Below are 14373 nucleotides of genomic sequence, written 5' to 3'. Positions count from 1 at the left end.
GGGGCAGGACCTTGGGTGGGGGCAATGTGTGAAGAGGGTGCTAATCACCTCTGCCCAGGGAGCTGCTGCAGAGCCTGTGGGGAGAGGGGTGTGTGAATAGGCTGGAAATAGCTTCCTTCCCACCATTCCAGAACTTAGTTGAGGGGCAGAAATGTGTTCTTGTGCCGGCGGCGTTGTGCGGGGTTTTAGCACATACGGGCTTGGCTCCTCCTGACCAACATCCCAGGGCAGGGGGTCTTGAGATTTCCATGGCTGCCAGCCCAGCCAGAAACAGTGGGGGAAGGAAAGAGCCTGCTGGTGAGGCTGTTGCTTAGCTAAATGATCAAGGCAGGGGCTAGTTCTTTGCACCATTCTGGAAGTGGGATGTGCTCCGCTGGGGAGTGAGGGATATGGAGAAGTAGCAGGGTTGAGGGGGCACAGCAGGGAGAGGTCAGTGAGAGGGCCAATGAATAGGAAGCAGAGGTGACACGTAACCGGCCACCACCTGCCAGCACTCACCAGCCAGTGCTGGCTGGAAATGGGATGGGAGATGAAGGGGGCCTGCTGGTCAAGAGCCAGTACACTGCAGGGATTTCACTAACAGAACAGAAGGGGACCAACTTTACCCAGCCATCAGCCTTGCACACACACCCTCTATCATCAGCCACTGGACCTCCCACTACTCACTGCTGGTGGATGGGAGGCTGGTGAGCAAAGACCCAGCAAGCAGTAGGAACCACCAACACGGAAGAGAGGGAAGAGACAGAAAATATGGGACAATTTGCTCCTTTTTAAGAAAAAGTAGAAAGACCTGCAGGAGGGCTTAAATGTGGAAGTGTCCATTTAAAAACATGACCTCTGTTCACCCTAGCCAATCCTCATGTTCTTGCTTCCACTAAATCAGGACTCTACTGTGAAGAGTTTGAAGTGGTGAAGAAATATCGGGAGTGTAGAGCCACCCAGCCAATTGTCTTGAAAGAACCACATTAGGAAGTAGCCTACAGAGGCAAGTCTGAATAATAGTTGCTGAATAATAAGTGCCAGCCCTGCCCACTGTTCACCAGAGCATCTTTTCTGAGCCTCCTCCTGTCACTGGAAACTATGAGCTGTGTCTAAGCAAATTCTGAGCTCCTTGTGACCTAGGTCATTGCTGGGGTGGAGATGGGGGTGCCACCATTTTAGTGTTTGTGCCCAGCAGTCCACAATCCAAGGGGCTAGCAAGAGCAGCAGGGAAGAGGGGCTCCTCAGGGTGCTCCATATCCCCAAGGTGTTCCCAAGCGGCCAGTGCACGCAGGGCCAAGCACCATATGGAGCAGTGTGTTAGAGGCTGTAGGTAGGCTGGTGCCTGGGGTGAAAGGCAACCCCCAGCCAGCATCCCTCCTCATTCGGGGATGATCATGGCTGCCTGCTGCACGTGGGGCAAGCGCAGCTTCCCACTAGAGCAGCTTGTGACCAGACGAGGCGCCCTGCCCCACCTTGCCTGCGCCCCATCCCTCGCACGTGCCCCCCTTCCTCCTTGAGCACCCACCTGTACCCCCGTTCCCCCGGCATCCCAGCCCCCTCCTGCTCCGTCCCCCGGAGCACCCGTGAACCCGCCCCCTTTGCACGCCCCAGCCCCCTTCCTTCCCCGCTGCTCCGTCCCGCTCCCGCGCGCCCCCTCCTCCCTCCGCGGCCCCATGCAGGGCGGGGCGGGGGGGAGGCTACAGGCGCGCGCGCGGCGGCTGAGGGCTCCTGCCCCTCCCCTAAGTCAACCCTCAGCCCCGGTTGCCAGGGCGCTATGACGCGTGCCCGCCTTGCGTCACGCCCGACCCCTGGAGCAACGGAGCGCGGGCGGCCGCGTGCAGAATGCAAATGAAGTGGGCGCGGCCGGAGGGGGCGCGGTCAGGGCGGGGTATAAAGGGGGCCGCTGGGGCCGGCAGGGCGAAGTGACAGGCTTGAGTGCGGCAGTGGTGGTGGAGAAGGCGCGTGTCGCCGGGCTGGCAGGTGAGCGCGAGACACCCCCGCGCGGCTGCGGCGCGTGGCGGGCTGGGCGCGGCTGCCCCCTTCCAGCGCGTGGTGCCCGGGCCGCGCGGCAGCCCATTGACTGTGCGCGGCTCTGGGGCGGGGCGCCCTGCCCGGGGTTAGCCTAGCGGGCCACGCGCTCTCGGCACCTGCGGCCCCTCCCCGAGGGCAGCGCCCGTGGCAGGTGCGGGGAGCTCCGTGAGCACAATACGCGCTGCTGGGCGCAAGCGTTGCGCGCGCCGCATTGGCTGCCGCGTCCCAGCGGCCCGTTGCAGCGATCAGCCTTGCACGCAGGTACCCCCTGTCTTTGCTAGACTTCAAACCTGCTGGCCACGGGGGAAACGCGCCCGCTCCCTTCCAGCGGCGCCCTTTGAACAAGAACGCTGCGAGGGAGCTAATGGGAGCCTGTAACCTAAGGGGTGACTTGAGTAATCTAGAAATAACCCCTCTCCCCCTTTGAGAACGGGTACAGAGAGCTGGTGCCTGTGAGGGTTTCACATCGTTAGAGCTTTGTCTGCCAGGGGTTTGGAGAAATCCACATGCCCTGAGGCTCAGCTGTAGTGTAGACCGGGGTGGGGAAACTCTTTTGATTGGGGGCTGTGGGAGAGCCCACGTTGGCACACCAATGTTGGGGAAGAAGCCCTGAGCCTCGGGGGCCAGATCCAGGCAACTAGGAGCTGCATCTGGCTCTTCAGGCCTTAGGTTCCTCACCACTGGCATAGACCTTGCGAAGTCAGAGGAAGTCTCCTATTCACCTAGCTCCTGGGTGTCTACACTGAAGTGCTGCAGCTAGTGTGCTACCTGCAGATGCTCTCCCAGATGAGACTTTTCAGTCTAGCAGAGAGGTACAATATGATCCAGTGGTCAGAAGTTGAACCTATACTAATTGAGATTGGAAATAAGATATCAATTTAATGGTGAGTAAATGATCTCTGGAGCAATTTACCAGGGGTTGTAGATTCTCCATCACTGACTAATTTTATATCCAGTATGGGTATCTTTCTAAAAAATTCCAGGAAGTTCTATGGCTCTTGTTACACAAGAGCTTAGACTAGCTGAGCAGTGGTTGCTTCTGACCTCTATGAAACAAATACACAGGGCATATTTTGCTATGACTGTGTGCCTTTACAATGAAGGAAACAAAGTATAATTTTGGCTGCGGTAACAGCCCTAGCAATAACGGTTGGGGCTGTATATAACATACTTGCAGAAGTCCAACATAGACTGGAATTTTAAAGTATGTAATGGTAACTCTATAATAGTTAAATGAAGTTAACCATAGTGTGCAGAAGTATAATTATACTTCAAATTACCAAGCATATAGCTACAGCTGAGTCAACATTCCAACCTGTCATTGTCTAGTCACTGAAGCCAAATGTAGACTGCCAAATGCTTTCCTTTTATTAAATACAAACTTGTTTCTGCAGTTGATATATATTACTATACCCCACATGTAATGCCATAGCATAGCCAAAGCTATTTTGAGTATACCTGCAGTTAACATTTAAATGGTTAAGAATCTCTAACACTATTTGATGACCAAGAAGTACTCACTGCTGTAATTATCATAAAATATTTTATTCTAATTAGTGTCACAAAGTGATACAAGCAGTTTGCCTATTGTACCACTCCAGGTATCTTAGACTAGTTCCTCTTGCCCTAGGCCTGTAACTAAGAAGTGACATGTGAATGTTATAGCTTGCCTTGAGACACTAAAGGAGAGAACTGTTTAAAAAAAGTACCCCTCTAAATAGCAGATGGAGGGACACTAAGAATCTGAAAGTATTTAGGTGTGTTTAATATACACAAGTAAAAGGTTAATGGTATTCTTTATAGGAGGAAAGTGAACAGGCATGCTGTTGGCTAGAATTACACCCTCAAGCTTCATTTAGTACAATATTCTTTCCAGCATGCTCAGTAAAAGAGGCATCATTTATCTGGGGTTTGAAACAATGGCTTCATAATAGGATGTAGGTTGCTTCTAATATAGCACTTATTTATATGAAGCATTTTGGGTTGGGAAGTTAGTGTAAACTTATGGCTTACTTGGCTCTGATTTCCCAAGCCTTTTAGAAACTTGTCACTATACCACTACCATTTAACAGTTCATGTAATCTCACATGACTAGAACCAGTAGCTTAGAGAGGCTTTTGATTTTTAGGGTTAAGTTTCTCAACTGCAAAAATCCTTCTGCAGACCAGGGAGACGGGGAGCAAAGCAGAGCAAAGCCGCGGAGCCCGAGGGCAGCAGGACAGCCACGGCGCGTCTGGGCTGTCCCGCTGCCCCATGCTCTGCGGCTTTGCTCTGGACGCCTGTGGTACAGCAGCTGGGGCACTGCCGGTTGGTCCCGTAGCGCCACTCTGGGCGCTACTGGACCAACCCGGCAGCACCCCAGCTGCTCTGCCCTAGGCGTCCCCAAGTCAGCTGCTGCTGAAACTGACCAGCGGCTGACTCCAGGAAGCCCCTGATCAGTTTCAGCAGCGGCTGAATCTGGACGCCAGTTCGGACTTACATACAGATTCAACTTAAGAACAAACCTACAGTCCCTATCTTGTATGTAACCTGGGGACTGCCTGTACTGGATATTCCCACTGTCAGGGAGCAAGGGGAAAGTGCACGACTTACTGCATTCCTTGTTCTGAGTGGGGAGTGCTGGGGGGGCCTAGACAAATCTGGACATGTACTCTTCCCCTGCCTGTGCCTGCTGGGGTAGTCCTCTTTTCCTGGGGCAGCCTGCATACCAATCCCCTCGGCCTCATCCCAGAGCAAAGATTCAAATGAGGTGTGCACTTTCATTTTATTTAAAAAAAAAAATTAAGGACCTGAGCAACACCAGGTAAATCTTCAAGAATGAAAATAAAATGAGGCCTAGGATCTCATGTTTTGGCTTAGTGATCTAGAGCCTTAAGGGAATGTTGAGCACTGAAGTGATTGTGTAGGTCTAACACAATGGTTCCTGAAGGTGTCTTTCCTCCTGTTTGAGGTGGCCACCCCTCTCTTTTGATATGTAACTTAACATCAGTTGGAATTGAATAGCTCTAGACAAGATCTGTAAATAACACTTTTTTAAATAAAGCTACTTAGGCAAGTTAACAAATTCTTGCAGTGTAACTTCAACACAACCACAACAGTCTTCAAAAGGTCTGAACTCAGACTAGACATCGTCAGACTTTGCTTCTTCATATCAAGCTGCTGAGAATAATGTAGTTGCTTTAGCTTTTATCTGACTTGGGTGCAGTTGCAGCTTTCATTCAGGGCCCTGAAGTATCTTAGGCCATGTCTCCAATTGCCATGCTGGAGATCGATCGTCTGGCACTTGATTTTAGTGGGTCTAGTTAAGACCCACTGAACTGAATGCTGAGGGCAATTCTAGTCAGTGCTGATGATGCCTTGCCATCACAAAGAGTAAGGGATGCAGACATGAGCGTTTGCTCCCATCAGCCCCCCACTGAAGATCCACTCCAAGCTCAGCTTAAGGCAAGCAGGCTCCAGTTATGTATTTTATGTACCTGCAGTTGGGTTCCTTAAGGTGATCTTCCAGATCTAGTGTAAATCTCACCTAAACTTTCAGTTGTAAAAGTTGAGTTTGAACAAAGGATGTTGAAGACTAGTTGACTATCCGATATTAAAAAAGGGATAGAAAATAAGACTAATATCTTACTGCCCTATATAAAACTATAGTATGCCTACATCTTGAATACTGCAGATGTGGTCTCCTCACCTCAAAGATATTTTGGCATTAGAAAAGAGCAACTAAAATGATCAGGGGTTTGGAATGGGTCCCATATGAGGAGCGGCTAAAGAGACTGGGACTCCTCAGTTTAGAAAAGAGGGAACACAGGGGAATATGATAGAAGTATATAAAATCATGAATGGTGTGGAGAAGGTGAATAAACAGAAGTTATTTACTTGTTCCCATAATATAAGAATTGAGGGACACCAAATGAAATTAATAGTTAGCAGGTTTAAAACCAATAAGAGTTCTTCCCACAACACAGTCAACCTGTGGAACTCCTTGCCAGAGGAGGCTGTGAAGGCTAGGACTATAATAGTGTAAAAAGAGCTAGATAAATTAATGGAGATTAGGTCCATAAAAGGCTATTAGCCAGGGGGTAAAGAATGGTGCCCCTGGCCTCTGTCTGTCAAAGACTGGAGAAGGATGTCAGACAAATTGCTTGATCATGGTCTTCGGTACATTGCCTCTGGGGCACCTGGCATTGGCCACTGACAGCAGACAGGATACTGGGCTAGATGGACTTTTGGTCTGACCCAGTTTGGCCATTCTTATGTTCTTAAGCAAATGCGTATTGGATAGGTGGCTAGTCAAAGGGGCAGGGGGAGAAGGGGTAGTACATCAAAGGGCAGTGCCTCACAGCTGAGCCTGGGGTCAGCTGTGGCACTGCCATGCGTGGAGCCCAAGGTTAGCAGGGGACTCCCCGGCTGATCCTGGGCTCCAGCACAGCATTTCTGCAGAACATGGGATAAGCTGGGTTGTCCCCAGCTGACTCTGGCTCTGTGTGGCATTTCAAATCGGCAGCTCAGCGTGGAACCTGGGGTCACCCTGCTAACCCTGGCTCCATGCTGCACTGTGACTTTGAAATGCACAAGAGGCCCCCAGTGGGGTCTCTTGTACATTTTGAAGCTGGCACCCATGTGCAGCGTGGAGTCAGCGGGACTTCCCGCTGGCCTGGGGCTGCATGTGATATTCTGCATTCCTCCTTTGAAATGTACATCGAGTAGTCAATGGAATGACTTGATTAGTCAGTTAACTGCAATTTAACATCTTTAGTTGGGACTCAGAGAAATCCAGCTCCACTAACTGGGGTGTGTTAAGGCATGCACTTTTTATGCTACCAAACTCCAGGATGCTGGAAGACCATCTAATTTCAGCTGTTAATAGAAATATATTGTATCTGATCTCCAGTATTGTCTCTGATTTACAGTATCTGTGAAACTCAGGCCCTTAATCCATTCATTTTAAACCACAATTATGTGAAGCAGCAGCATGTGGGCTTGTACTATAGGTCAGTTTCTAGCTAAGAATGTCTTTCACAGCAAAACTAAGCATGAAATTACTTCTGTCTGCCACAAGACAGACTGAACATCTGCTCTCAAGTTCTTGATCACTATTGGAGTGCAGATGAATGGCTCTTCAAGCACCATGTATAATGAAAATATGGATAGACTAACTTCCTGGATGTATAGTCTGTGCTCTATTGTAACCCAGCAAAATGTATTTTAAAATGTGTTTTTTCTCTTCCAGTTTCTCTAGAGAAGATCAAACCCTAAGATGGCAGGCAAAGGAAGTAATACTGATTGCATGTCATGCAGTGTACTGAGTTGGGAGCAGGTCAGCCGTCTGCATGAAGTTCTGACAGATGTGGTTCCAATCCATGGACGGGGCAACTTCCCAACACTGAAGATAACCCTGAAGGACATTGTTCAAACTGTGCGCAGCCGACTGGATGAGGCAGGCATCCAAGTACACGATGTGCGGCTGAATGGCTCTGCAGCTGGTCATGTCTTGGTCAAGGATAATGGGCTGGGTTGCAAAGATCTGGACCTAATTTTTCAAGTGTCCCTTCCAAGAGAGACAGAGTTTCAGCTGGTCCGAGATGTAGTGTTGCGGTCCCTTTTAAACTTCTTGCCAGAGGGGGTGAGCAAACTAAAAATCAGCCCAATGACTCTGAAGGAAGCCTACATCCAAAAGCTAGTGAAAGTTTGCACAGAGATGGACCGATGGAGCTTAATATCACTCTCCAACAAACATGGCAGGAATGTAGAGCTAAAATTTGTAGATCGCATACGACGACAGTTTGAGTTCAGTGTGGACTCTTTCCAAATAATACTAGACTCCTTGCTGTTTTACTATGATTGCTCTGAAAATCCTATGTCAGAGCACTTCCATCCAACTGTGATTGGAGAGAGCATGTATGGAGACTTTGAGGCAGCCTTTGATCACCTCCGAAATAGACTGATAGCTACTAAGAACCCTGAGGAGATCCGAGGTGGTGGGCTGCTGAAATATAGTAACCTCTTAGTGCGGGATTTCAGGCCCACGGACAAAGAGGAGATCAAAACTCTAGAGCGCTACATGTGCTCCCGGTTCTTCATAGACTTTCCTGACATTCTGGATCAGCAGCGCAAACTCGAGACTTACCTCCAGAACCACTTCTCCAAAGAGGAGAGGAGCAAATATGACTATCTCATGATCTTGCGCAAGGTAGTAAATGAGAGCACAGTGTGCCTCATGGGACACGAGCGGAGACAGACTCTCAACCTGATCTCACTGCTAGCATTTAGAGTACTGGCAGAACAAAACATCATACCTGATGCCACTAATGTTACCTGTTACTATCAGCCAGCACCCTATGTCAGTGATGGCAACTTCAGCAACTACTACATTTCAAATGCTCCCATCCCCTATAGCCAGTCTTATCCCACCTGGCTGCCGTGTAACTAATCTCTAACTGGAGTGTTTGATAAATGGATTCTTGTGTGGTGGGAACCATTAATTAGCCCGAGATTATCTAAAGCGAATCTCTGGCTCTGCTGTTTAGTGACCACACCACTAGACTCCTGGTTTAAAAGGGGCAAGGTGAAGCCTTTCAGGACCCTGTGTATAGAAGCCACAAGAAGCCTTATTGCCCTTATTTTTGTTAGGGGAAGGGAGCCCATGGCCTCATGTTTGCAACTAGTTATAAATTTGAGGCCATAGCTATTGCACATTTGATATAGGTACTTTAATATAGCTGCTTATTCACTGAGAGGTAACTACAAGAATAACTTGTATGGAACCAAAGACATTCTGTCCTAGAGCAGTAACAGGATCAGCCTGTGTACTTCCTTATTGCCTCCCCTGCTCACTTGACACTCCCTCCATCTGAGGTAATAGTCAGGTTTGTTCCCCACCTACCCCCCCATTGGAATATTGTTGTATAAGCTGTTCTCCCCTCCCTGCAACAGCTTTACAGAATGGATAGTGCCCTTTTTGTTTTTTTCTCCAATGGAGGGGCTCCAGAAATGATTGATAGCTGAAATAGCTGTATATCTTTCCTAGAAGAGTTGAAAATTACTTTTTTGGGAGTTTGACAGTAGGACTGGCTAGAAGTCCTCTCTTTTTTTTTTTTTTTGGGTGCCAAGTTTCTGAAGAGAATTTCTCAGATGACAGCTATTCCCCAGAATGTGAACTTGTATGTACTAAAGTCCTTGACACAATTAAAACCTCAAAACAATTACAAGTATTGAAACACTGTTTAAGTATAAAATTGTCTGAAGCCTGACAAAGGAACAGGAAGCCTTTTTTGACTGGGCAAACCTTCCCAGGAATGTCTTCAACTAAGACTAGCATACCTATGCTAAAGTTTATTTTAATATCCCCTTTCTTCCACTTCTTCTCTACCAAGTACAGAACTAAAAAGGCATGCTTGTTTCTCATCAGATGGGCACACTCCAAACACTTACCTAAATATATCTGAGACTTATTTAAATGTGCCTTCTACAAATGCATATTCCTATACACCTTCAGGCAGGACCAAACTCTTACCGAAAGTAACCTAATCACTTCCTGTCTCACTGGAGATGCACCTTTCAGAGTTCAACAATATTACTTTCACTAGTTCAAACAGCTCAGCTGGTGCCATGGAGAGCTACTGAAATTCTTCTCTACCACTTGAGAAGAGATGTAAGCTTAATGAGATTGCTAATTGGTGTAACACAGACAGAACATCCCATGAGGGACTAAAGGCAGAAATCAGGCCATATTGCATGATTAATTCCTGAAGTGCAGGCTAGGCAACCCCTTTCCTACGAAGGGGAGAATTGTTCTTCAAAGTGGTATGTGTCTCGAATCTAGTTAAGCGAGCTAAGCAGCCACCATTTGTCTTGACTCTTCTATATTTCTTGAGGAAGGGTCGGTATGTCTACAGTTAAACTCTACACCATAGAAGGGTAGCTGTTTGGGTTCAGGAAGGAGCCTGAGCTCCAGGACACTTTTCCCACCTGCCAGGACTCCAGAGCCCTGGCTCCTGCTTGAATCCAAATGTCATTATTGCAACTTTACAGTCCTGCAAACTGAGTCAGCTGATACAGGCCAGCTGTGTGTGTCTGTGTAGAGACAAGCGGTGCTAAACCTCAGTTCTTCCAGTTTTCCATAGCAGGGTCAGGAAGCTAGTTAAAGTACAGTTCAGCAGAGCACTTGGAGGTGTTAAGCTTTCTTTCCCTGAAGCAGAAGGTAAAATCATAACCTACACATGGTAACCTTTAAGTACTTTGCCAATACTTTAACATGGCTTTACCTTTCTTATGGTCTTTAGCAATTTGAAATTACACCTTTCTTTTCCTGTTCAAGCCTATTGTGGTAGTGCAGTTCCAGATATGGAATTATCTTAACTGTTAAGCATAGGATTCCAACTTCTCTGCAGAGTAAAGTAGAAAGAAAGATGAGGATCCATATTTTCAGTAATAAAGCTGAATGGCAAAAGCTTGGGCAACACTAATCCTGCACAAAAATAGAAGGCTGACTCATGCTAGAATAAAATTCTTCTAATACCCCTTAAAAGGATTAAATTCCCCTTCCCACCAAAAAAACTATTAGCATGTCCAACTCCTTGATGGCAGACTCCTAAGGACAGTTCCAGCAGGCCATATGTAAAAATGCGAGACTATTAGTTTTAGTTACTCATAGCATAAAAAGAGCTTAGCTAGGTATGAGTCCAAAGCAGAGAAGAATAAACTTGAGCCTAACCGGAGGCCACCTTTTTAAAAGAAAAAAAAAAAAAATCAAACAGCCTTATAAGCAGCTGACTTTCAAAAGTGAGCATCTAGCAGCTTCCATTGACTTAACTGGGGCCTTCTGGGTGTACAGTATTTTGCTATCAAGTGTAAATTGAGCCATGTATTCCTGAAAAGTTTTGACAGGTGAGGTGTTGCATTCTGTGTTCTGAATGAAATATTGAATCAGTTTGGAAACTTTGATTCCTCTTGCTAATGTTCCTGGGGCTATCAAAACTAATGAAGATCTAGGTGTATGAAGCCGAAAACGTCATACCTGGGCAAGTAACCATCCCAAAACTTGTGTACAGGAACAAATCAAATGCAGATAGTATTGGATTTTATAATGCCACTAACCAGTACAACTGATAAGGAGAACACTCTCATGAGTAATAATATTCCTGAATATAGTGGCTGGCCTTTTCTAATGGCTGGTTAGCCTCAGTTATCAATACCTGAACTGTAGGACTAACTCTGCCTCAAGAAGCATGTTTATTTCCTTCTCAAATATATATGCGTCTGTCAACACTGCTTTGTTACAGGCTCTAATGGCTCTATCATACACCTCCCCCTCCTTCTGGCATCAAAATGGGAGCAGCCAGATTCTTGTGTGTTCAGTTCCCCTTTTTCCTCAGAGTTGCTGGGCACTGAGCTCTCTTAAATGTCTCCTGAACCCATAAGACTTGCTGCTGTTAATATCTGCTTAGGTGGTATTGAGACATCTACCCTAAACTCAGAGATTAAAAAAAAAAAAACGATGTTGAGGGATCTGGCTATCTGGAAGCTACCCAGCAAGGCTAGCCGTCTTTCTGCCAGAAGAAAAGGCTGCTATGGATTCCTGTTGTGCCAGGGGTAGTTAAGCTCTAGCTTAATGAAACTTTTTTCAAAGTGCTGATATAGTAACCAGGTTCCCAAACTGCAGAGAAGCCACATGCTTGATAGCAACCCTTCTTCAATATCTTCATAATGGTTAGGTTCTTGGACTCAATTTTTTATCTTTGAAATACTCCTCCCTTCCCGCATACCCAATTGTAAAGCCCAATCTAGCTCTATACCAGGCTCTCAACTGGCATTGATGAAAGTGTGTTGCTAGAATATACTTTATTTCCTCTGTGGTGCCTTCACATCACATTAGGACTCCAGCCCCAGCAATCCTGGCCTAAACAGCCTGGCATAAATTGCTACTGCCAGTGAGCTTGTGTCAGTTTCAAACTCTTCTTGGCCTTCTACTCAGTGGCTTATCTAACACTGTAAATCTTTTTTTTTTTTTTTAAAGCTTGGGGTAATGAGACTGAGCTCTGGGAAGAGCTTAAGTAGCAGCCCTAGTCTTAAATTTAGGCAGCTCATTTAATTCAGTCTCTCCCAGTGGTATCATAGATGCTTTTGCTTCCATTCCATGCTTCTGGTTCAAGCACAGGTTGAATGTGGGTAAGAGGCTGAGCTGCATTATTGGAAGAAACTTCATTTCCGTAGAACTCAAATCGTGTACTATCACATCTCTTATCTTCACAGAAACATTCAAAACCACCAGCAGTGCAACTTGTAGTCTAGTTGAACAACAGAGGAATTTGTCTCAGTTTTGCTGAGCTAGCCTGCTTTGAGACTGAGGGTGATTCTACACTGCAAGCAAAGGTGTGACTGCAGCATGTGTGGACTCTGCTGCATTTGCTTTCAGCTAGCTCACTCATATCTAGTTATGCTGCAGTCACCCAGATAGCAACATAGATATAACTATAGGCAGTACTATGGGCCCTCTTGACATCTGATCTGTCCTCCTGAAGCTTGGTCTATATTGCCACTGTGTGGCAATGTTGCTTGGGTCATGCCCCTGAGCAGCATACTTGTACAGATCCAACATCTGTGTAGACAGTGGTGCATCTATGGGAGGGCTTCTCCCATCTACAGAACTGCTGCTTCTTGAAGGTGGAGTACCTATGCCACCTCTGAGTCACCACTATTCTGAAAGGGCAGCAGCATTTTAACTATCACCCAATCTCAAATGAAGCAACCACATCTAGCCTCTGCTTATTGAGTTATCAGTTAGCTTTGAAGCTAATGAATACTTTTTAGGGTGGCAATCTACCTCTAAAAGCCCTATCCACTTGTGACTTTTTGATACTTAAGTTCAAATACTAGCTGTTTTAATGTTAGCCTTAATTTTTACCTCTTCCGAATAAAGTTTGGTAAAAATTTGAAATTTCCATTTATAGAGTGACTTGCTGTTGGAGACAAGCATGGGGATTTCTATTGCTAACTAATCTTGTGGTAACACTTGACTTACTTTTTCAAACCTCTTAAGAGTATTTAAATTAGGACTTTCTCTTCTCTTGGAGCTTCCTTTTAATTTAACCCCTTAGCCTGTCCACCAGCTTAGAATAGCCCTTCTCCTTTACTGAGGGACATGCCAAATTACACTAGATCAGGGGTGTAGCATTTTTGCCTGGCAGGAAATGAGAGTAACAGGAAACCAGTTCCTGTCACATCTGGCTCAGAGTTCAGGTTAACTTTGTTCCTCTCAGCCTTGGTGTCCTATCTGATGGGAAGATTGTTTCCAAGTGCAGAAGTCTTGCTTCTCTAGTACTCTTAGCATGTACCTGGTTCTGATTGGGCTGTATTCATGGACACTGGGAAAATTGTCAGACTGTTTCATTCTTTTTTTGGTTGTCCCTGAATGTAAATGGAAGGTGACTGTTACTGGAGGAATTTAGAATTATTGTTTTTTTTTCTTTAATAGACTAAAGTGACATGATAACCTTGCTTTAGGTTTGGGAAAAACTTGTGTACTTGTCCTTAACAAGTGGCTTTTTTGTTTTAATAGAAAACTATTTAAAAGCCAGTTCTGGAAGTCTGCCCAGGGGTACTTTGGGAGAAACTGATTTTATTCTACTTTTAATTTCAGATGGGGTGGGGGAGTTGACACAACTGTGCCTAGACTCTGGAGGATTTTCAAACTTACTGTGAGCCAGACCCTGCCTAAGCACTTTGGCTCAGAATGGTTGGTCCTTCTTAACTTGTTCACTCCCATGTACTGTGATCTCAAATAGACTGTTTGTCATGTTTAAAAAAAAATATGGGATGCTGGACATTATAGTTTTGAGTTTCTAGGACAAATAAAGAAGGACTTGGCTGTCATATAATACTGATGATTGTGTGCTAAAGTCTACTTATTGGAGTTTGCAGTAATAATGGGTGGGTATAAAGCTACACAGGTATTTCAAATAAGTCATGTGGAACAGTGTTTATAGCTTGTATACCTAGCAAAAAGCAACTTTATGTCGCCAGTCTGTTTGTAGCTCAGTACCTGCTATACTCAAGAGCAGTCTCAAATCCCTAGGCCTATGGGAACAAGGCTATCCCACTCTTAGCTTTTCCAAGTGACTGGATAGAGAGGTAAGCTCTTGAAAAATGTCTTGCATTACAGTGGAGGTGAGAGTTCTCAGCTGTGCTCAGATACAAAAGCACAAGTCAGTTTACATGGCTTTCTAAAAAGTATATATCTCATGGAGGACACTAGCTCATCCTACTAGCCTCAATTGGGTTTCTTAACTCTACTGTTAAGATAGACACTTGCCCAGGCCGACTAGGACAGAACTCCTATAACTGACCTCACTTAGGATCTAA

General features: G+C 46.0%; 1 protein-coding gene across 1 annotated transcript; it reads left to right on the top strand.

Moving 5' to 3' along the window:
- The first annotated feature begins 1850 nt into the window (after nt 1-1850).
- TENT5C (terminal nucleotidyltransferase 5C) lies at nt 1851-13895 on the top strand. Its single transcript, XM_075904938.2, has 2 exons — nt 1851-1962; nt 7244-13895. Exon 2 carries the CDS (start codon nt 7271-7273, stop codon nt 8441-8443), a length of 1173 nt encoding a protein of 390 aa, XP_075761053.1. The 5' UTR covers nt 1851-1962; nt 7244-7270; the 3' UTR covers nt 8444-13895.
- The last annotated feature ends 478 nt before the right edge of the window (nt 13896-14373 follow it).

Source organism: Pelodiscus sinensis, chromosome 1 (genome assembly GCF_052426305.1).
Source record: "Pelodiscus sinensis isolate ZL-2025 chromosome 1, ASM5242630v1, whole genome shotgun sequence".
Lineage (NCBI taxonomy): Eukaryota > Metazoa > Chordata > Testudines > Trionychidae > Pelodiscus > Pelodiscus sinensis.
This window is presented reverse-complemented; position numbering and strand designations above follow the sequence as displayed.